At 43.0% G+C, this 25,037-nt stretch overlaps 1 protein-coding gene across 5 annotated transcripts in view; it reads left to right on the top strand.

The window, feature by feature from the left end:
- The window catches only part of SLC25A21 (solute carrier family 25 member 21), a 584,350-nt gene extending 559,636 nt beyond the window's left edge, over positions 1-24,714 (top strand). For all 5 annotated transcript variants that reach the window (XM_073554205.1, XM_073554202.1, XM_073554203.1 and 2 more), the window contains 3 exons: positions 10,306-10,487; positions 13,631-13,683; positions 22,587-24,714. In XM_073554205.1, coding sequence (XP_073410306.1) covers positions 10,306-10,487; positions 13,631-13,683; positions 22,587-22,648 — 297 coding nt within the window. In that variant the 3' untranslated portion in view covers positions 22,649-24,714. The remainder of the gene's footprint in view (positions 1-10,305; positions 10,488-13,630; positions 13,684-22,586) is intronic.
- Positions 24,715-25,037: the final 323 nt, after the last annotated feature.

The raw sequence follows: 25,037 nt of genomic DNA on the forward strand, positions 1-25,037 counted from the left end.
GCGCCATCCCCATCCTCAGCACATGCGCAGACTGATGGAACGGTGCACGGCTTGATGGGAGAGTGCAGAGGAGAGTGGCCGTGGCGCTGGCGCTAGTCATGAGGGTCCAGGAGACAACGAGGGAGCTGAGGAGAGGTGGCGATGCTAGTTTTGAGAAGATGGCACGCGTGCCCACCGGGAGGGCTCTGCGTGCCCCCTCTGGCACGCATGCCATAGGTTCGCCACCACTGGACTAGGGGATCAACGGGCAGAACCGGTGATCACCCGTTGCCGCCAGAAGTGGAACCGTGTGTTGGATGGGGAAGCCTGAAGGCGCAGTGTCAGCCTCCGCCAGCATTCATCATCCATCGGACCGCACGCGTCTAAAGGACAGCAGAGTCATGATAAGTTGAATTTGATAGCAAGATTGTTGTGTTGTATCTCATTAAAACTGTTTTCACCTGCTTGTCCACTTCCTGTTAGCTCCCTGTCAGGAGTTTGTTGTTGTAAATTAATCCGCACTCTTGTTAACCCTTGCTCTGCATCCCTACGTTATTGCATCCTCTTACCTGCTTACATTTAGCGTTGTCAGCAGGATGCAGTCCATGAACACAGAGGCAGCAGAACAATCTATCATGAGTGCCCCGAGGTTTAGCTTACCGCTGGGGGCCAAGCTCAGCAATCTCCCAGAATTCACGGGGGATAATCTAATGTGGGACTGGAACTAGCGGGTTAAAAGCATGTTTTAGGATGCACCCTATGACTCCTGCTATGCAAGAGGAGGTTGCTGTGATTGCCCTGGACGACGAGGCTCAGTGTTCTGTGATGTTTCGGCACCCCCCATGAACAGGATACTCTGGACAAGGTGATGCAGATACTGTAAGAGATGCGACTGTTTCACCACGTCCAGAGGGAGGGGGAGTCTGTGACAGTAAATTAATGCGCTCGCAGGAGATGAATGCGTATATCGCTAAACGGAATGATGTGATGGCTATAGGAGTGGGACCCCCTGATGTGATACTGAGGGTTCAGTTTGTGGCGGGCCTCTGGGATGCACCGCTTAAGCAAGCTTTGTTTGAGCGCCTGCATACCAAACCGCATATGACCTTCTTAGAAATTGGGGCTGAAGCGCGCATGAGAGAGCAGGAACAGGGGATGGCAGCCTTGGCAAGGATGATCCGGAACAATGAGGTACCCTCCCCGCCCGCAGCTTTACCAGAATGGGCTCGAGAAATCCGGAAGGAAATACGGGAAATGTGAGGAGTGGTCAAGCCCGCTTCAGCCCAAAATGCGTCAAGAGAAAGGAATGAATCAGAGTCCCGCTTATTTGTTAAGCCTCGTCAGGCAACAAGCCAGCCCCTTGCTGAGTGGAATCCGACTTGTTTCAAGTGTGAGCACACTGGACACTATGCCCGAGAGTGTGCGTGACCGGGACGGTCCCTACCCCTTTAAAATAGTGGGCTCCGTGACTCAGGGATGCCGCCCGGTGCCTGAAAGATCAAGCAGGAGAGAGGGAGGTCCCGAAGGTTTAATCTCTACGAGCCCTACCATCTGGGCTAAAGTGAACAAGCGAGCCGTCCGTTGCTCGATTGATACCGGATCGCAAGTGACCACCATGCCGGAAGCGTACTTTACATGTCATTTTCCAGAAGTGTCGCAGCCGAAGTGGGGTCCAATGATCAGTCTGACGGTGGCCAATCAGTTGCCCATCCTGGTCGCAGGGTTGGTCTGGATGGAGATTAAAGTGTGCGGAAAGGATGTGGATCGAAAAGAGGTCGTGTTGTTCGCCGGAGATGTCGGCAGTGGGCCTGCGGTGACTATCGGGATGAATGTACTGAAAGAAATCTAATCTCTCCTGATCAGTGAGCCACAGGAGGACTTTCTGGACTGTTGGAGCCCGTGAACCCCCCCGAGAAAGGTATATCAGCAACTAATATTGGCTGCCCAGGCCCAGGAAACGTCAAGCAAGGGGAAAGTTCTGGGAAAAGTGATGGTTTCTGCAGCTGTTAAACTCATTCTGCCGCCAGGTCAGACTGTGCTCATGTTGCCAGTACGAGTCTGTACACCACTCGAGGAGGTGGAAGTGCAGATAGAGCCGACATTGGTGGATCAACTACCCTCGAGACTCCTCGTCGCTTGGACAATAGCCACAGTCCATGATGGTAACGTTGTGGTGTGGTGCGTTAACATGGGAGACTATAATCTTACCCTCCCACCTTAGAGTAAAGTGGCTCAGGTACTAGGAATCCCGGAAGAGTTGGTGAAATCAGAGGCCATGCATATGGCATTAATGCAAGGAGATCCATGGAGCCTAGCCGTTACAATCACTCCGGAGCATCCTATTGGGAGCATGAAGGAGGGTTGTCGAATCTTGGAGCAGATGTGGGCCGAATTGACGGGACTCCCACCACAACAGGTCGAAGCTGTACTGTAGCGTTACCAGGAGGTCTTCGCTCGCCATGAAGATGACTTTGGATGCACCACAGCTATAACCCACGAAATTCCTACAGGCAGTGCTGCCCCAGTTCGGGAGAGATATCGACAGATATCGCCTCAGATGTATAAGGAAGTAAAGGAGATGCTGGCTCACATGCTGCAGAGTGTAGTCATACGGGAGAGTCAGAACCCTTGACCAGCTCTCCTTGTTTTAGTCCTGAAAAAGGACGGAACCCTGCGCTTCTTTGTTGATTACAGACTACTGAATGCTTGTATGGTGCGGGACTTCTATCCATTGCCCAGAATTGAGGAATCTATTTGCCTTGGGAAAGGTGAAGTACTTTTCCTCCCTGGATCTGTAATGGCAGGTGCCAAAGGCTGAACACGACCGTCCGAAGACGGCGTTCATACTGCCCATGAGATTGTTTGAGTTTAATAGGATGCCCTTTGGCCTGACCAATGCTCCCGGGACATTTCAGCAGTTGATGGAAACATGCTTGAGGGACTTGAATTTCGAAGCAACACTTATCTATCTCGTTGATATCATTGTGTATGCGGCCACCTTTGAAAAAACATCTTCGGTGGCTGGATCAAGTGTTGAGTCGGCTACAGAATAACGGCCTGAAAGTGAAGCCGCAAAAATGTCACCTTTTTTGCAAACAAATTGAGTATCTGTGACACATCGTATCCACTGAAGGAGTGAGTCCTGCCGCGTGAAAAGATAGCGGCTGTGCAAGAATGGCCCACTCCGACAACAGTGAAAGCCTTTCAGGCCCTCTTTGGGCTTTCCGGGTACTACAGAAGGTTTGTAAAGAATTTCCCCTGTCTCGCTAATCTGCTGCTGGAACTACTAAAGGGAGTGCCATCTTGTTCGAAGAATCAAGCTATTCAGTAGGGAAGCAGCCAGGAAGGAGCCTTGAAAATGGCCTTGACAGAGGCCCCAATAATTGCCTATGCGGATTTCTCACAGCCCTTCATCCTTCACACTGATGGAAGTCTACATGGTCTAGGGGCCGTATTATCACAAATGCAGGAAGGAAAGGAACAAGTGATAGCCTATGCGAGCCGGTCTCTTCACGACTCAGAACGGAACCCGGACAATTACAGTTCCTTCAAGTTGGAACTGCTGGCATTGGTGTCGGCAATGACCAAAAAGTCAGAGGAGGACAATTTTATATTACAGGAGGATTTATGTAAACTAGAAGCTTGGGCTGATAAATGGCAAATGAGCTTCAATGGGGATAAATGTAAGGTCATGCACTTGGGTAGAACGAACAAGATGTATAATTATGTGCTTAATTGTAAAACACTGGGCAAAACAGTCACTGAAAAAGACCTGGGTGTATGGGTGGACGACAAACTCACATTTAGTGGCCAGTGTCAGACAGCTGCTGCAAAGGCAAATAAAATAATGGGATGCATTAAAAGAGGCATAGATGCTCATGAGGAGAACATAATTTTACCTCTATATAAGTCACTAGTGCGACCACACTTAGAATACTGTGTACAGTTCTGCTCTCCGGTGTATAAGAAAGACATAGCTGAACTGGAGCGGGTGCAGAGAAGAGCGACCAAGGTTATTAGGGAACTAGGGGGTCTGCAATACCAAGACAGGTTATTACACTTGGGGTTATTTAGTTTGGAGAATCGAAGGCTTAGGGGTGATCTTATTACAATGTATAAATATATGCGGGGACAATACCAAGACCTTTCTAATGATCTTTTTACTCTTAGACCTGTGACGGGGACAAGGGGGCATCCTCTACGTCTGGAGGAAAGAAGGTTTAAGCATACTCACAGACGCGGATTCTTTACTGTAAGAGCAGTGAGACAATGGAACTCTCTGCCATATGATGTTGTAATGAGTGATTCCCTACTAAAATTTAAGAAGGGACTGGATGCCTTTCTTGAAAAGTATAATATTACAGGGTATATACACTGGTTTCCTTAATATTGTGTTGATCCAGGGAGCTAGTCTGATTGCCGTATATGGAGTCGGGAAGGAATTTTTTTCCCCAATGTGAAGCTTACTGTTTGCCACATGAGTTTTTTTTGCCTTCCTCTGGATCAACATGTTAGGGCAAGATAGGATATGGGTTGAACTAGATGGACTTAAAGTCTCCCTTCAACCTTAATAACTATGTTACTATGTTACTAAGTGATAGCCTATGCGAGCCGGTCTCTTCACGACTCAGAACGGAACCCGGACAATTACAGTTCCTTCAAGTTGGAACTGCTGGCATTGGTGTGGGCAATGACCAAAAAGTTTGCAGAGTATTTGTCGAGGTCCGAAGTCCTTGTGCGCACTGATAATATTCCCCTAGCCCACCTGGAGAATGTAAAATTGTGGGAACTGGAACAGTGATGGGAGGCCCGCAGGGCAAAATAAAGATACAAGATCACTTACTGGGTCGGGGCCGAGAATACACATGCTGATGCTCTTTTGAGAGTGACTCATGAGCTTCCTGAACGCGACAGAGATGAAGAATTGGAGGCAGAAGAGATTCCTGGTTTTCGGGACCTTGCTAGGTCGTTGATGGCAATGCATGGACAGATCAGAGAGGCGTCTGGAGAATGGGTGCAACTCCAGCAAGCAGATAAAGAACTTACCCAGCTGAGACAGTGGGTGGCCCTGAAGCAACTTCCCAGCTAGCGAGAGAGAGACACTCTGTTCCCAAGGGCTCTGCAGATTCTGAGAGAGTGGGAGAAGCTCCAGTTGGAAGATGGATTGCTATAAAGAATAGTACAGCTAGTATGGTAATTGGGGGTCGCTGGGAAGGAGTGCTCCCAGAAAAGTTGATGCGTGTGGTGGCTATGGATGCCCATGAGAGAGGGGCTAACTTTGGTCCAGAGAAGATGTTCTAGTGCTTACAGAAGCTGGTGTATCACCTCCGATTGAGGACTGCAGTAGAGGAGGCCTGTCAAAGATGTCGGAGCTGTGAACTAGCTAAACCTCCAGAGAAGATAACCTTGACGCAGACCATCGTGACTTCTGCCCCCCTAGATCTATTGATGATTGACTACTTAGCTGTAGGCCCGGCACATCTCAGGTGTGAACATTGTCTGGTGATGACCGACCACTTCACCAAGTTCGCTGTAGTGTCTCCGACCCGGGACCAGACTGCTGAGTCAGCTGCGCAGGCCATTTGCCGAGGCTTCATCCGGGTGTACGGTTGCCCGAAAAGGATCCATTCTGACCAAGGCGCTTGCTTCCAAGGTCAAGTGATGGAGGAGTTACATCGTTTGTACCGGATTAAGAAGTCAAGGACTATGCCCTATCATCAGGGGAATGGAGCTTGTGAGCCCTTCAATCAGACGTTGATCCAGATGCTACGAACATTGGAGGAAGATTGGAAGATATGATGGCCTGCATTCGTGGCTGAACTGGTGTGGGTGTACAACAACCAAGTGTACAGTACAATGAGATACACCTTCGTATACCTTTCTGTTGAAGTGAAAGGGACGGGAGATCACCGAGCTGAAGTTAGATCCAGGAGAAGAATACCCATGGACGGGGGGTGTCTTGCTAGGTTCGGGAACACAGACATCGACTACAAACTCTTCACCGTCTGGTGCAGACAAAGTTCCGAGAACTGCAGCAGCATGAAACAACACTTTCTCGAGGGACAGCTTTGAGAGCAGGAGATCGGATGTTGTTCTGACACAAACGGCACTGGCGAAAACTGGAACACCGATGGGAGAAGACCCCACATCTGGTGAAATGTCAAGTCGGTTCTGACAGGCCGATGTATGAGGTCCAGCCTGAACAAGAAGATGGTTCATCGTAGCATGCTGCGGCCCTGTCTGTCCCATGCTCCTGAGGAAAGAGTAGGAGTGCCGAACATCACCAATGCACATACTTCGACAGTTCTCGACTGTGACAAAGAAGATATGTTAGCCTCACCCCCTGACCGGAATAATTCATTGTCTACCACCCTCCAGGGAAGTGAGCACTGAAGTGCCAATGCCTGAAGCAACAGAGACCGCAGACTCATCGGACCAAAATATCCCCTCGCCTTCAATCAGAAAACCCGGATTGCGGCGATCAGAGCAGATGACAGCTGGAGTGCCTCCCACCCGTTATGAACAAAACCAATTCATCTGGCAACAAATCATTCAAGGAGTGGAAGAATTTGAACGCCTGGTGGAGTTAAAGGAGACCGGGGGGTGTAAGGAGGAAGACCGGGCTGCGGATACCTGTGCAATGCCGGGTCCGGAACTGCCGAGGCTGCATCCAGTGTTGCAGCGGGGGAAAGAAACTGGAGCCGGACAGGACCCATGACCTGGTGAGATGGGGCATGGTAAGCAGAGTGATGAGAGACAGTGTAGTGTCGTTAAAGTCAGAGAGTTCCCGACGTAGGAAGGAGAAGGCAGGGGCCAACTGTGCCCTGAAAAGTCAGGTGAAGCGTGGAGCAGAGACTCGGGAGTCGGGAGGGGTTAAGTGAGGGCTCCCGAATACTAGTGACCCGGCAGAGTGACAGATGCTGAGCGAAGCAGCATGGCACGGGTGCACTGAGGAATGAGCACCAGGAGCAATATTGTGGGGTGTGTATCCAGCTATCGGCGGGTGCGCAGCAGTGCACACGCCGAGTAGAAACTTGTGCAGAGCTCCACACTTCGGGCTCTGTAGATTGATGGACTAGGGGCTCAACGAGCAGAACCAGTGACCGCCTTTTGCCACCAGAAATGAAACCATGTGTTGGGTGAGGAAGCCTGAAGACACAGTGTCAATTTCCCCCAGCATTCCATCATCCATCAGACCACATGCAACTAAAGGACAGCAGAGTCATGATAAGTTAAATTTGATAGCAAGACCCTTGCGTTGTATCACATTAACACTGATTTCACCTGCTTGTCCCCTTCCTGTTATTCCCCTGTTATCTCTCTGTGAGGAGTTTGTTGCTGTAAATTAAACCGCACTCTTGCTAACCCTTGCTCTGCATCCATGCGTTACTGCATCCTCTTACCTGCTTACACATGTCTCACACTGATAACGCCACTTACATATAAAATAAGCTCTGGATGCAGATTCTCAAGGAGATCTATGTCCGACCCATAAATCTTAACAGCTCTTTTGAATATTGAAGAGAACCTGACATGTCTGATAACACTATTACCCTGCAGAGATGGGGTTATTCTGCAGGGTAATATTGTTATGAATGTGCATGGCTGCAGTACTGAAAGTGCGGCACCTGGTAAAAAATGTACTTTTTTTTTCTCTCTGGAGCTTCCGGCTTTCAGTCAAGCCGGCGTGCCCAAATCAGAGACAGTCACAGCACTGAGAGCAGCAGCTGTATTCACCCCCCAGCATTGACTGACAACCGGCACTGCACCAATGCACTGCTGAAACAGCTGTCAATCAGTGCCAGGGTGTGTTTACAGCCACTTCACTCAGTGCTGTGAGCGGTGACTGTCGTTGATCTGAGGACACATGAATGGACTGAAAGCTGGTGACTTTTTTCTTTGTTTTGTGATAAAAATAGGGAAATTCAATTTTTTAAATTTTTTTTAATACTTTTATAACTTATTTAAAAAAATGTTTGGACTTTTTTTTTTTCAGACCTTCTAATCAGCTCTAGAAACCTATTGGGACCCTGTGATTGCATCACTCATGCTATGGGCTTCGGAATAGGCACCCACCCTCGATTGCAACAGTTAAGGGCTCGTGCAAACATCCGTGAAACTCAGTCCGAGCATGGACTGTCTTCAGGTCTTGCACAATGGGCTCGACAGCCTCATAGGCTTATATGAGGCTGTTGAGTTTGAATCTGAAGAACCGCAGACAGTCCGTGCTATCCAGTCCATGCTCAGAAACATCCATGTATTTTTAGACTCTTGACAAACTTTACACCGACATTTGGTTGTCTTACTTTTCACTACTTTTTTCACCTAGATTTTGGCCCAATTTGGTACATGTTCTCCCATTTTACGTTGCACCTATTTTCCTCTAAAGCATGCCCTTTGATGAATAATACAGATACAGAAAGTATCTAAAGCACAAAATAAATAGATCTAAAACTGCATCTAACAGTTTGCACCAAAAATAGTAAATATGCCTGTCTTTTTATTTATCTTGTATTATACTGAAATTTACTCTAATACACATAAGGCAGAACACTTATTACAATATAAATCAACATTTACTGTTATCGATATCTAGAACTTTGTATGTAACCCCCCTTCTCATGTACAGCACCATGGAATTAATGGCGCTATAAAAAATAAATAATAACAATAATAATAAGGGTAACAGAATATAAATTCAAATTAGTCAAGACTAACATATTAAAATTACAAAATATTATATACTAATACAATTACGACTTTTTATAATTCTATTTTTATTATTGTTATTATTATTAGCTGACATTGACTATATATTTTATATCCGGAAACTTTGTACTACTATATTTATTTCACAACTTTTTATTATTTTAAAACTTCTTGCATGTTTTTCAAATGTTCATCCTATCTCCCAAGAACCAAAGGGCTAATATTTTTATGTTAAACTCTTTTAATTAAAATGTAAAAAAAAAAAAAATGATTGATGTCCACCTTTAAATAATTATCTGATTGTTTAAAATATTAAGCTCCGGTAACATGGCTGGATGCTTTCATGTTCCTAGGAGTGTGACTGCTCCTTTAAACCATATCCTGATGCCTTCTGTAGGTAAAAGCTATTTAATTCAAGGGCACGGCCCCGCAGTGCATTACCACAGCGAGCTTGTTAGTTTAGTAGTGAGAGAACATTTCCTGCTGACAGATCTGCGACATCTGAGGAGAAATGTGGAAAAAACCTGCAGGCCAACGACAGCGTTATATGAGCGAGTGTGTGCGTGCTTTTTTATTTTTTTTAATTTTTTTTCCGCCTTTATTTAATTTAGCATTTGGGGGTCTTGTAGACACATACATATGCTTTAGCGAGCTTCCTGGTGCAGGGGCTTGCTGTCATTTGTAAAATATTCTGGCCAATTAGCTAATAGAGTACTCAGGTTTCTTGTGTTTTGATACAGTAATACTAAGTACATTGTAAAGGCCAATTACACAAATCATCCCCATATGCCGAAACCAGAGTCTCGTTATGGACTGTATTTATGAATCCTGTGTGAGGAAATGTGCCCACAGGCGATTTGGACCATGTGCGAAAACAGAGCCAATGGGATTGTCAGGGAAGAATCTTTGCAACCCGCGGAAATCCTCCCGCATCTCTCTGCAAGGAGTCTATTGTGCTGGGTGCCAGGTTGCTGATTAAAGGCACATTACCCAGAATCCTCTTAAACCCCCCATATGAAACTCCAAGCAAATAACATCTCCCCCACCGACACAGGCAGGAAAACACAGCATTAGCAGAACACCTAAACCAGACGAAAAACTTCTTTACAGGCGTATTGCTCCCAGTGGAAGGCGCTTGTTGGGGCAATGAGGAGATGTGTTTTTTTTTGCTCAATAAGGAGGTCAGGATTAATGTTCGGGCAAAGGCGTGCTAAGCTTTAAGATGTTTTTCTTCTAAAAAGTATGCCTCATTGTATGGTACAGGTGCCGGCAAAAATACAAGTCCCAGAAGAAGATTATTTTTATTGTAAGGTGTCACGCTTGCGCTTGGCAAATCCATTTTATCTCCCGATAGTTTACCCACCTGTTCATAGGATTTCTCCTTCTTGGAGTCGGTGCCATGTAAATGAGACCACTACTTAGGTGCTGGCAGAGCTCCACCCAGCTGTGGTTTCACGGTTATCTTCCTGAGCTTTTAAATCTCTCTATCACGGTTATTATACGATGATGGTTTCTGGAGGAGGAAACCTGTGCCAGAATTTGGAACGCTCAATGTAAATTTCTTGACTTTACGTCGCACTTTCTCATAGGATTTTGCATGTGTCGTTGCTTATCTAGGATGCAAGGCTGGAGTTCTTAAGGAAGTTTACAATTGGCTTGGCCTCTGGGACGCTAGCTTCCATCATTAACATCCCATTTGATGTGGCCAAGAGTCGGATTCAGGGGCCACAGCCAGAACCTGGAGTCATTAAATATCGCAGCTGTTGGAAGACAATTGTTACAGTTTATAAAGAAGAAGGGTATGAGGATTATGTCACATTTTTACTTTGTTACATATGTTCTGCTTACTTTCCTTTACTTATTAGCGTGTGGCTTGCTTTTAATTTTCAATTTAAAAATCTAATAAAATTCCAATTACCGTACCTGCGATCTTTAGTATTGAATTCCTAATCATTTAGAGATGAGGGAGTTGATTGCGACAGATTGACACCTTAACGGATCTTCTTGCCAGCATAGTGGTTTTCTTATGCAGCAGCACTAAATTGTGAGGTCCATTAACTATGCTTGGCTTAGAGAGGTCTCTGCCCCCAGATGTTATCGGTTACAAGCACCTTACCAATCCAAGTCATGATACATTTGCGTTGGATTAATTACATTTGAGAAGCAATTATCAGCTGCATTTTTTGCATGCCCTGAACTGAAATATTGTGATTGCCAAGGGTTGTGCCATGGGCGATATCCTACCACCTGAATAGGTAGTCCTATCCAACAATAAATGTGTCCAATATAGGAAAGAAATACTCATTGGTTGACAGATATCTCCTCCGACTCCCCTATACACATGAACATTTATTTTTTAAGCAGAACATGTGTTCTTTAGGGGGAACAGGGGGTAAGTTTCTGCCAGACACTTATTGCCAATCTCTTATATTCTGGGAGAACTAAAGAACTGTATATTGGAATTAAAAAATCCTTCTTTCCCCAGACTTCATTTGTTGGAGTAGAATTGTGAGGTCTCCGTTTCTCAGAGGGGGCTTCTAATTTATCCCTAATTTGTACGGAGGGGTCTTATCTCTCTTGGGGTACAGAATAATGTAAGCACCCCACTGCTGCATTGCAGATATTATCAAAAATATATCCATTTCTTTTCTTACTTGCTTAGAAGTCTAGTAGTTAGTGGTAGAACTGAATGTACAGGGTGGGCCATTTATATGTATACACCTAAATAAAATGGGAACGGTTGGTGATAACAACTTCCTGTTTGTGGCACATTAGTATATGGGAGGGGGGAAACAAGATGGGTGGTGACCATGGCGGACATTTTGAAGTCAACCATTTTGGATCCAACTTTATTTTTTTCAATGGGAAGAGGGTCATGTGACACATCAAACTTATTGAGAATTTCACAAGAAAAACACTAGACTGCAATAAATAGTTCTGTTTTGTTCTGATATCACTTATTAACAGATCAACCCTGCTTGTTAACAAAATGTATTTAATAATACAATTATATTTGGTAATTGTTCCTATAGCAGTACCCCAGTATGATATTTAAGGGGAACCTGACAGCTGATTCATGCTGCTCAAACCCTGGTTCATTTTACTCCAAAACACTGCAGTGCATCAGAGAAAACAGAAAATCTGGCCGGGGGCTTTGCTGCTCAGGAGACAAGTCTAAGGCTTCTTCACATCCTGCTTCACTTGAGTGACAGGTCTCTCCACATGTGAGTGTGCATTGGTAGAGAAACCAGCAGGCAGGGCCATCTTTGACTAGTCACCTGAGTGGTAATGTAAGTTTTCTGTGAAACGCCTTAGTGTTTCAAAGTAATGCATACTTACCTAAAATAGCAGAGATATTATCTGATTCCTGCTGCCAGTGGGATGGGCAGCATGAATCATCTGTCAGGCTTCTTTTAAAGAGGACCTGTCACCAGATCTAAAATGGCCATTTTTCTCATATTTTATTCCCACTGCTCCCCTGAGTAGTCTGGGTTTTTTTTGTTTTTTTTAATACAAATCTGCCATTTTTATTTGGTGCTAATTTTGCTATCTTTACAAGGGGGAGTGGCTCACAGGATCCTCAGGGCTGTTTTCTTTTTATGCTTTGCATTATTGCCCTGTGAACACCACCTCCTTTTAAGGACCTGAAAATTTGAACTAGATAAAAGGCCCATATCTCTGGAACTGGATGGCAGATTTATAAGAAAGAATAATACTCAAAGAAGCAAGTGTTATAGATACAGTATGTGGCAGTTCTGTGAAGGTGGTGCTCAAGAAGGGTTCTACTCCATAAATAATTTTGTATTAAAGTACTTGACACTCCAAGGATAATATATTCAAATGTATTGTAGGCAATCCAGAAATTACATAATGTTCTAGCCCCAGAGCTGTCTTCCTTAGATACGGATTATCACAAGATATATGTGAGAGCTGCAGCGCTGGGATCAAAAATAATGCAACTGCAGCCGCTAAGAGACTAAGGCCGGAGCTCTCAAATATATCTTCTGACAATCCGTATGAGAGGAAGGTCCAGCTCTGGGGCCGGAACATTACGTAATTTCTGGATTGCCTACAATAAAATCAGAAATCTGCATCTATATTCTCCTTGGAGTGCCAAGCACTTTAATAGATACTTGAAGTAGCAGTGGGAATAAAATAATAGCGCAAACTGGTTACCTTGAATCTGGTGACAGGTCCACTTTTAAGCATTACTTGCTCTGGCTTCATAGGGCCAGAGAAGGATGTAGTTAGATAGAAAACAAGCAGGTGGGCAGGAGTATACGAGAATGATTGGCCCTACCGTGAGCACTGAGCACCTGTACTTGGTTTGAACAGTCATTTTGTGCTGCAGAGTCCCTTTAAGGGTAGGTCCACATGGGTCAGTTATACTGCTGATTTGGGCTGAAAATCCACAGCATATTAGCAGTAGTGTTGATGATGGGGTGATAACAATTTCATCCATATGTTGAGGAAAAATTCTGCAGCAAAAAATAATCTGAGCTTCAGAATTTAAATCCACAGCACGTTAATGATTTGCAGAAGATTTTCACACAGTACCTCTGCAATGCAAATGGATATTTGGCGGGCTTCATTAAAGAAGGGGTCATTGAGGTGGGACAATACTTTTGAATATTTTCCATACTAATTTGGACGCCACTGCTGTCAATCTTCACCTACCGCCTTCAGATCAGGGGCGGACTTATTGGTGCAACATGGGCAGTCGCACAGGGACCCAAGACGTAAGGACGCCACTACTACCTCCAAAGCAGGCAAATTGTGCATTATGAGGAGCTATTGAACTATAAAAGGCCCTAATATTGTTCTTGCCTCTTCCTTCTGTGTCCGTCATATATATAAATTCTTCTCTATTGCTTCCATTATAAAGTGTGTGTACTAATATATGGTACATAATGGATAACACCTGTTTTTCATGTCTTTTCAGGTTCCTGGCTCTCTACAAAGGTCTTCTTCCAAAGATCATGCGGCTCGGGCCTGGTAATTCCTGTCCTAATTATCCTCGTTAGCAGTTGTATATGAAGTCATTCTAGAGTCGGTAATCGGATATTTATTAGGTGTTATTATTATTTGCGGCACTATAATTACAATTTTGTCCAAAAAAGCTGCAGGACATTATTCTCAATTAGCCACCGGTTTATGTATCAAGCTGATTAATAGCTTCATTTAGCATTAGTAATTTACGGTTCCATCTGTTCAGGTCTAGACCCATAGCCAAGCCCAGCTTTTATGAAGGCTGAAAACTTAAAAAGGAATCTTCATCCACATCTCTAACCCAAGCTGCTGTGGTTTTTAGCAGTAGGTGTTAGCGGAGGAGCCTGCAGTTTCTTCCTCCACCTGTGTACACCTACTTTTTTAGCTTTTGCATTTTTCCTTTGTGCCTTGTCAGAATCAAGAATTTCAAGGTTGATTTTTTTTTTGGCACAAATGCCGTATTGCGCAAACTTGTTCAGTTTGGTAACTGTCAAGAAGCTTTTGGATTTTGCTCTCCATTGTCCACTAAATGCACACCTCGGGTTATTTGAGAATGGATTTATTTTTTTTTCCTCTCTGTTTGCAAGAATGTTACATAATGAGCTGGAATTTAAAACCACAGATCCAAAGGTTTATGAATCAGATATATAATTACCAGGTTTTTTACTCAGGAGAAGATATGATGTAGGACAACCAATTCCCAGAGCCAATGGTCTCCTCTTGATGGGAGTGATACACACATTACAACTATATTATAGATCTGTAGAAAGACCTTTATGTTACAACCATTTTTTAACATGCATAGAAAGTCGCAATTTGGGCAAAATTGTACATTAATGTGTGTTATTTGACACAATAGACTCCCATTCTTTTCTACCATTGGGAATTGAACTAATTTCCAAATGTAAAAAGTTGCAATTTGCACCAATTTTCAGCACTGACATTTGTCAAATTATTTTAAGGCTAACATTGGGGCGTGTACAACAATGCTTAAAAAGTTGCGTTGACATGATTTGTGCCGAGTTTATTATCAAGGAGTGACATTTGATAAACATGGAGTGTCAGAGTAGAAGTGAGAGCACTAAAAATTTGGCGAAAATTACGGCACTTTTGATAAATGTGCCTTTGTCTGTACAACATGGTGCTCAAAAGTTATTCTTTTAGCCCTCGGGTTTTTTTTTTAATTATTCATTCATTTGTTATTTATTGAGTTTTAATAAATTCCACTGGCTTAATTCTCTGCATAAAATAACAATTGTGTAAGAAGAATTACCAGCTCTCCAAACTGAATATATATCTATATATACAGTGAAGAAAATAAATATTTGATCCCTTGCTGATTTTGTAAGTTTGCCCACTGATAAAGACATGAACAGTCTATAATTTTAAGGGTAGGTTAATTTTAACATTGAGAGATAGAATATCAAAAATAAAATCCAGACAATCACATTGTCTAAATTCTATAAATTTATTTGCATTTTGCAGTGAGAAATAAGTATTTGATCCCTCTGGCAAAAAAACTGAATACTTGGTGGCGAAACCCTTGTTGGCAAGCACAGCAATCAGATGGTTTTTGTAGTTGATGTAGAAAGACCTTTATGTTGCAACCATTTTTTTAACATGCATAGAAAGTCGCAATTTGGGAAAATTGTACATTAATGAGGTTTGCGCACATGTCAGGATGAATTTTGGTCCACTCCTCTTTGCAGATCATCTCTAAATCATTAAGATTTTGAGACTGTTACTTTGCAACTTGGAGCTTTAACTCCCTCTATAAATTTTCTATGGGATTAAGGTCTGGAGACTGGCTAGGCCACTCAATGACCTTAACCTCTTAACCCTTTTCTGACATCGGACATAATATTCTGTCCATGTGACCTGGGCCTATTTGACCATGGGCGGAATATTACGTCATCGCGATCGGCCGCGCGGTCAATCGCCGCCCGGAGTCAACGGATTCTGACAGCTGACACCCGGCACTAGGTGCCAGGAACAGTCACAGACCGCTTCCAGCACATTAACCCCCAAAATGCTGCGATCAAACATGATCACATCATTCCGGAAGCCGGCAGAGGGCTGACAGCCCTTCTACCTTTGGATCGGAGACCTCGCGGCGTGATGCGGGGTCCCTATCATTGCCATGGTGACCTAATGTCGTCATGACGACATCCGGGTCACCAGTCCTAGCAAACTTGCTGATCATGCTCAGTGCAGAGCTGACAGCTTCTATAGCATGCCGATGCTGCTTCATCTGCATGCTATAAAAGCCATCAGCCTGCAAAAAATGATTGTCTCATAGTGGGACAAAGTAAAAAAGTTAGAAATAAGTAAAAAAAAATGTTTTAAGTAATTGAAAAATTATTTTAAAAAAAATTTAAAAAATCAATATATATTCTATCACTAAATAAATATTTGAGTGAAAAAAAATCTAAACACTAAAAGTACACATATTTGGTATCGCCGTGTCTGCAACGACCCGACCTATCAAACTGTCCCACTAGTTAACCTCTTTAGTGAATACCATAAAAACGAGGCAAAAAACAATGCTTTATCATCATACCGTCGAACAAAAAGTGGAATAACACGCAATCAAAAAAACGGATATAAATAAACATGGTACCGCTGAAAATGTCATTTTGTCTCACAAAAAAAATTCGCCATACAGCTCCTTTAGCAGAAAAATAAAAGTTATAGATCTCAGAATGAAGCGAAGCAAAAATAATTATTTTTTCTATAAAATAGTTTTTATTGTATAAAGAGCCAAAACATAAAAAAAACTAAATGAGGTATCACTGTAATCGTACTGACCAGAAGAATAAAAATGCTTTATCAATTTACCACACATGGAACGGTATAAACCCCCCAAAAATTTTGGCCAAATTTCTGTTTTTTACACAAATAAACGCAAGTTATATCGAAGAAATTTTACCACTAATGTGAAGTACAATATGTCACAAAAAAACAGTCTCAGAATCGCCAAGATCTGTTGAAGCGTTCCAGAGTTAAAACCTCAAAAAGGGATAGTGGTCAAAATTGTAAAAATTGGCTCGGTCACTAACGTGCAAACCACCCTCGGGGGTAAAGGGGTTAAGCAGGCTAGCTCCTACACCCAGTGTCAATCGTGCACTTGCTGTCACCTGTGTGAGACTGATCCCTCTGTACTCTGTGCCTGACCCAGCTTTACTTGATTCTATTCCTGGACTCAGACCCTTTGCTTGTGACCTGACTTCTCTTGTGCCTGTACCCTGTAAACGGTTTTGTCTCTCTGGCTTTCCTGACCTCGGCTCGTGAATTGGATTTTGTCTCCAACTTCCCCTTGTTGTACAGCGCCATTTCCTGGACCTGACCTCGGATTGTTTGACCTCCCTTTTCTTATTCTGTAAGTACTATATATTTTAATTTTCTGCCATTGTAGTCTTTTTCTCCACTTCTGGGACTAATATTTACTACAGGGACTCGCATCGCAACACCACTTTCTGATTTAAGGGTACAAAAATTAAAAGTTTGAAAATTACAAACATTTTAAAATTTTTTGCTAAAGTTACATTTTTTTTCATATATAAGCGCAAGTCATATCGAAGAAATTTTACCATTAGCATGAAATACAATATGTCACAAAAAAACAATGTCAGAATCAGTGGGATACGTTGAAGCGTTCCAGAGTTATTATCTCATAAAAGAACAGTGGTCAGAATTGTAAAAATTTGTATGGTAATTAAGTACCAAATTGGCTGTCACTAAGGGGTTAAATGTAACTCTCATTATTCTCCCCTAGTCTCTCCGATCGAAGAGCGCTTACTGTAACGCTTCTTCCCCGGCGCCGATGCGTGTCACATGGATGACATCTATGTGTGTTATGCGTATGCACGTGTGCGGGACATTTTGTGACCCGTGCTGACATTAAAAAACGGACATCTCCGTGTGTTTTGCCCATGGACACACGGTAGGTGGAAACACACTGACGTGTACAGACCCATTCACTTGAATAGGCAAATAGCGCCCTGTTCCTCCCGAGTCTCTCTGTATGGCTATGTAGTACTATACAGCGACATATGGGGTATTGCCACGTTCAGTAGAAATTGTGGGACAAATTTTGGTGCTATTTTTACCCACTTCTTGTGTGAAAATGTAAAATGTTTGGTTAAAACAAAATTTGGGTGGTAAAAATGTAGTTATTTTGTCTTCACTGCCCAATGGTATAAAATTCTGTGACACACCCATGGTGTCAATATGATCATTGTATCCAGAGATGAATTCATTGAGAGGTTTAGTCTGTAAAATGGGGTCACTTATGGGGGGTTCTGCTGTTCTGGTACCTCATGGGCTCTCCCAGTGGGTCATGGCACCTGCAAACCATAACAGTAAAATCTGGCTCTCCTTGCCTTCTGAGCTTTGCACTGTGCCTGAAAAATATTTCCCGATTACATGTAGGGTATTGTCGCACTCAGAAAAAAATGGACCTCAGTTTATTGTAAAAAGAAAATTCCTATTAGCCCTTAGAATAATTAAAAACTTGGGGCTAAAACAACATTTTAGTCGTAAAAATGTAATTTATTCTTTCTTCACTGCTCAGTGGTATAAAATTCTGTGAGACACATGTGGTGTCAATATAATCAAAGCACCCTAGATGAATTCATTGGGGAGTGTAATTTGTAAAATGAGTTCACATATAGGGGGTTTCTATTGTTCTGGCTATTCAGGGGCTCTGCCAATGTGACATAGCACCCTCAAACCATTCCAGCAAAATCTGAACTCCAATATGACATCTCTTCCATTCTGAGCTTTGCACTGTGCCTCAAAAGTAGTATTCCCCCAACAGTGGTTTACCTCCACATATGGGGTATCAGCGTACTCAAGAAAAATTGCACAACAACTTGTGGGGTCCAATTTATCCGGTTAGCCTTGGTAAAATAAAGAAAATGGAGGCGAAAAGATTATTTTTATGGAAAAAATATGATTTTTTATTTTCACGGCTCTACGTTATAGACTTCTGTGAAGCATTTGGGGGTTCAAAGCACTCATCACACATCTAGATAAGTTCCTTGGGGGGGTCTAGTTTCTTGTGGAGGGGTTTCTACTGTTTAAGCACATCAGGGTCTCTCCAGACGCAACATGGCGTCCGATCTCAATTCCAGCCAATTTTGCGTTGAAAAAGTCAAACAGCGCTCATTCCCTTCCGAGTCCTGCCATGCGCACAGTGTTTTACTCCCACATATGGGGTATCAACATACTCAGGATAATTTGCACTACAACTTTTGGGGTCCAATTTCTCCTGTTACCCTTGGTAAAATAAAAAAATGGATCTGAAGTAAATTTTTTGTGAAAAAAGTTAAATGTTCATTTTTTTTTTAAACATTCCAAAAATTCCTGTGAAGCACCTGAAGGGTTAATAAACTTCTTGAATGTGGTTTTGAGCACCTTGAGGGGTGCATTTTTTAGAATGGTGTCACTTTTGGGTATCTTCTATCATATAGACCCCTCAAAGTGACTTCTAATGTGATGTGGTCCCTAAAAAAAACAAAATGGTGTAAAAATGAGAAATCGCTGTTCAAATTTTAACCCTTGTAACTTTCTAACAAAAAAATTTTTGGTTCTAAAATTGTGCTGATGTAAAGTAGACTTGTGGGAAATGTTGCTTATTAATTATTTTGTGTGACATAGCTCTGTGATTTAAAGGTATGAAAATTCAAAGATGGAAAATTGTGAAATTTTTTCAAAATTTCTGTTTCTTTCACAAATAAATGCAAGTCATATCAAAGAAATTTTACCACCATAATGAAGTACAATATGTCACGAGAAAAAATTCTCACCGGGATCCATTGAAGCGTTCCAGAGTTATTACGTCATAAAGGGACAGTGGTCAGAATTGTAAAAATTGGCCGGTCATTAACATGCAAACCATCCTTGGGGGTAAAGGGGTTAATGTGCTTTTTTGTTGAGACACTCCTTTGTTGCCTTGGCTCTATGTTTTGGGTCATTGTCTTGCTGCAAGACCCAGTCACGACCCATTTTTAATGTCGTGGCGGAGGGAAGGAGGTTGTCACTCAGGATTTTACGGTAGATGGCACCATCCATTTTCCCATTGATGCGGTGAAGTAGTCCTGCACCCTTAGCAGAGAAACACCCCCAAAACATAATGTTTCCACCTCCATGCTTGACAGTTGGGACGGTGTTCTTTGGATATTAGGCAGCATTTCTCTTCCTCCAAACACGGCGAGTTGAGTTAATGACAAAGAGCTCAATTTTTGTCTCATCTGACCACAGCACCTTCTCCCAGTCACTCACAGAATCATCCAGGTGTTCATTGGCAAACTTCAGACGGGCCTGCATATGTCCCTTCTTGAACAGGGGGACCTTGCGGGCACTGCAGGATTTTAATCCTTTATGGCGTAATGTGTTACCAATGGTTTTCTTGGTTCCCCATGTGTAGTTTTAGGCTGATCTCTCACCTTCCTCATGATCAAGGATAGCCCACGAGGTGAGATTTTGCTCGATGTCGATCGACAGTCATTTTGAATGTCTTCCTTTTTCATACTATTGCACCAACAGTTGTCTCCTCACCAAGCGTCTTACTTGTTGTTTTGCAGCTCATTCCAGCTTTGTGCAGGTCTATGATCTTGTCCCTGACATCCTTAGAAAGCTCTTTGGTATTGCCCATGTTGTAGAGGTTAGAGTCTGAATGATTGAGTCTGTGGACAGGAGTCTTTTAGAAAGGTGCCTATGTAAGACACCTGTCTTTAATGCAGGTAAAGAGTTGATTAGGAGGGCCTATCTAGTCTGTAGGAGCCAGAACGCTTAATGGTTGGTAGGGGATCAAATACTTATTTCTCACTGCAAAATCCAAATACATTTGTATAATTTATACAATGTGATTTTTCTGGATTTTATTTTTGATATTTTGATATTAACCTACCCTTAAAATTATAGATTATTCATGTGTTTGTCAGTGGACAAACATACAAAATCAACAATGGATCAAATACTTATTTCCTTCACTATACATATATATTATTTATAACCTACAATTCACTTTTTACTGTAATTAGAATTTGACATTTACAGGAGATATCTATTGGTATAAATGAGCACATTACATAGTAACAAATTAACAACCCGATAATAACCCGAGAACAAAATACACAAGCAGAATAAAAACGTACAGGCCTGTGTTAACGTTTGTCAGATGGGAAAAAAGTGCTGCAGATTGAGAATGCTTAAAAAATAGAAGTGATAATAGTTTCTTTTTATCAATTAACACAATGAAAAGTGAATGAAGAAAAGAGAAATTTAAATTAACATAATAATAGGTACAAGTGCACACAGTTTTTAAAGTAACTCGGCAGGGAGGTTGTTCCAAAGATCTTGGAGAACTAATCACAGATCTTCTGTGGATGTCAAATATTTCTGTCTCTTTATATTATCCCAGACAGACTGGATGATGGGGAGATCAGGGCTCTGTGGGGGCTGTATCATCACTTACAGGACTCGTTCTATTTTACACTGATAAGAGCTGTTAATATTTACTGATTGTTTGAGGTCGCTCTCCTGCTGCAGAACAAATTTGGAGCCAATCAGACAAGTCCTGATGGTATTACATGATGGATAAGTATCTGATAGAATTTCTAAGCATTGAGGACACCATTAATCCTGACCAAATTCCCAACTTCATTTTCAGAAATGCAGCCTCAAACTCGAAAAGGACCTCCTTTATGCTTCACTGTTGTCTATAGACGCTCGTTACTGTACCGCTCTCCAACCGCTTGGGAACAAACTGCCTTCTGTTACAGCCAAATATTTCATATTTGACTCATTAGTGTAGATCACCTGCTGCCATTATTCTGCACCCCAGTTTCTATGTTTTCATGCATAGTTGAATCAATTGGTCTTGTTTCCATGTGGAACGTATGACATTTGGCAGCAATTCTTTCATCAAGACCACTTCTTGCCAGATTTCTCCAAATAGTAGATGGGTGTAGCAGGGTCCCTCTGGTTGCTGCTAGTTCTGAGCTGATGGCACTGCTGGACATCTTCTGATTTGGATGGGTAGTCAACATGATGTGTCTTTTATCTGCTTCATTAAGTTTCTTTGGTCGACCACTGCCTAAGTGGTCCTTAACATTGGTCACTTCTTGATGTCCTCAATTCTGTGCAGATATTTGTTATCCAGTATCAACAGGGAGGCATCTGCTTGGCTCCAGATATATTATGCAGCAGGACCATGAACATACAGCCTGTTGTCATTAAGAACAATCTTCAGCATTAAGAACAAGGAGTCCTGAAAGTGATGATATATGGATAGACAGAAGGAACTGAGCAAGCGACATACACAGAAGATCTGTGGTTATTTCTCCAAAATATTTGGAACAACCTACCTGCAAGATATTTCAAAAACTGTATACCAATGTACCTAGAAAACTTAATGAAGGTACCTCAAAGAAAGGACGTGTACTTTTATTCAACCAGGCGGTTTTTAAAATTTGAAGTGGAAAAAAAAGCGCTCAAGAAACTAAACATTTGAACGCTAAAGTGGATAAACATTGAAATGAAGAGGACGAGTCTTTTTTAAGCAATTTTTGGAGCGAATCTGCTTCTCAAATAACTCCGTTTGGATATAGACTAACCGTCATACGGTCAATAGGAGTACATCAGGTCACACAATACGTAAGCTCAGCATATGGGAACTTCAGTTATGGATCTGGAGGGCAGCCCTGGAGATGTACAAAGGAAATGTGTTGTTTTTTTATACCTGTCTTGACGGATATTAACCTGCCCCCATGGCCTCTCGTCTGGTATGCGTTACCTGTATTTTCTTCCTCACCCACATTCCCTTGCTTAGTGTAAGCAATGAACTACTGCATGCAAATACATGACATAAGCAGAATTCATTTCCCCGTTATGCTGTATTTCAGGAGGGGCAGTGATGCTGTTAGTGTATGAATATTCCTATGCCTGGTTGCAGAAGCATTGGTGACCCAGACCGAGCTGCCATCCCGTGAGAACATCTCCCCAGCGTCCTCAGAAGGTGGAAGCTACAGAAGGCTGCCATCATGGAAACAGACATACCCAAAACTGATCTGCTGAAATTATCTCAATACAGTTATGTGAAATGTTAAAGGGATTCTCCACACATTCTGGTCTAAAGATGGACCATCATTTTTTGATTGATGAGGGACCAAACTCACCTGTAGTTGCCATGTTTCTTCATTTTATGCACAGGCACAGCAGCTTGTCCATAATTAGTCCCTTCATAGTGCTGCACAGGGCCTGAAGCTTGGCTCCATCCATCATACAAAAGGTCCAAGAGAGCACTTTTAAAGGCGGCCTTTCACTGTCCATAAATGTCATTTTTACCTGCGGTAATTGCAGCTGTCACCCTGAGTCTGGCGTTGCTGTTTTTTTGTTCAAGTTTCTATCCCTGAAATGTGGCCTTCTTCTTACTGTATATAAACTGAGTCTTATTAGCTAAGTGGGTGTGGTCATCTGGGGTGGGTTTATAGCTGAGGATGACGCCCCTTTGGCTAACAAGGCTAAAATTACATACAGGGAAGAGATGGTTGTATCTCAGGAATGGAGAGTCACAGGAGCAAAAGAAAAATACCTTGAGATTCGTGAAAATAGCAGCATTTACACCAGGTAAAACAACTATAGTACATATTTATGGCAAGTGACAGGTCCTCTTTAGGAAGATTATCTAAGTGGCCTTAAAGTGGCCATGTCTCAGGGCTGCCTAACAGCGACGAGACACGCAGCCACGGGGACTGGAACATATTATTCGAGCACACAGAAGACACTCAGTTAGCACCCGAGCATGCTCAGATAACACCTCATCTGAGTTTGTTCGCTCATCACTATACAAGATACGTATATTTTTGCCTCAGTAAGTAACATCTCAGGATGGGGATATCCGCATCCTGTGCGTCCACTGATATGGAAAAATAAATTGTTATTCTGAACTTGTAATTTTACATAATAAATCACTACTGTTATATTAAAAAAATTTTTTTTAAAAAAACATGGTTGCTTTGTGATATAGTTGCCACGCCTGTCGCCAAGTGTCCATGTAGGGTCGTGGGCCGGACTGGGGGGTGGTCCCTCGATAGACCGCGCAGAGACAAAACAGAGACAAGATGGAGGCAGTTTCTGGGTGCAACAGGTCCAAGTTTATTCCACTCGCCGTCCACCTGACGGCCTCTGCAGTACACCGCACTTCTCTTCACCTCACGGCCCACCATTTCCAGGGCCGCTTCACACACCGTACGTTACACTAGGGACGTACATACACGTACCGTCCCTTCTTCACTGTTTGACGCTCCTGACAGGTCTGTCACTGTGGCCGCCTTAGGCCCGTAAACCAACAGCAATTTTACTGATCAGGCGTCGTGTCAAATACGGTGTCCCACACCCGGTGTCTCGTCTCTTCTGCGGTTCTTCCTGTCAGGACCACCCCCCTGACGTTCTCTCTCCTCAGTCCCCCTGGTTCGGTTCTCCTCAGAGCGCACAGACTGTCGTAGTCCTCCTGTCACCTGAGCTCCCCCTGGGGACTGGAACTTTCTGGAACCCTCCCTCAGTATTTATACCTTTCCTGGTTCCCTGTAACTCCGCCCCCCATGACCAACGGTTTCCTAAGCCCTAAGCTGATGTCAAGTCCTTTGCTCACACTCCTCCCTGCCCTCTAATGGTCAGCCCAAGGTACTGCACGTCCACTACACTTTCCTAGCTGTTTCCCCACTGTAATAACTGACACCTACCTACACTGTGCAGACCTTTCCTTCTTCACTCTGACTAGTCCGTCCGTCCGTCAGGTCACCTTCACTACATCCACATTCACCTATGGAGCTTGAATCTAAGCTGCAATATCAGACACAACCTGTGGAAAGTGTGGTGCTGCTTCTGGAGGAAAGCAGCCATGTTTTTCTAACCCATTTATAAGAGATTTCATCACTGTGATAACCTGGATTTTAACTCCTTTTGTTTTTTTTTTAATGGTTGTACATTGTTATTGAGTCTCAGGAGGTCAATAAAAGGTTTGTTTTTAGACTTTCCTGTGTGGGCTTGTGTGTCAGATCCATTTACCAGCATGTGTAAGTGTCAGATACCCTCATCTTCCTCACCGCACTCTCACTGAGCAGTCATTGCCTATAGCAGGGATCTGCTTGTCATGCACGTCCTACCACCTCTACCGTAGACTAATATGTCCGCGTGTGAGTGTATACACTGTTAATACTCCTGTGAGTCACTCCGAGTATACAGGTGACCATATAACATATGCACACCGTCTACAGAGGTTTTGTTGCGCACTAACCTTTTTATGTGCTTTTGCAGTAGGAGAATAAGATCCTGGCCAATGTGAGTAAAAAAGG

The sequence above is a fragment of the Dendrobates tinctorius genome, unplaced genomic scaffold (assembly GCF_039654945.1).
Source record: "Dendrobates tinctorius isolate UK_male_01 unplaced genomic scaffold, ASM3965494v1 ptg000208l, whole genome shotgun sequence".
NCBI lineage: Eukaryota > Metazoa > Chordata > Amphibia > Anura > Dendrobatidae > Dendrobates > Dendrobates tinctorius.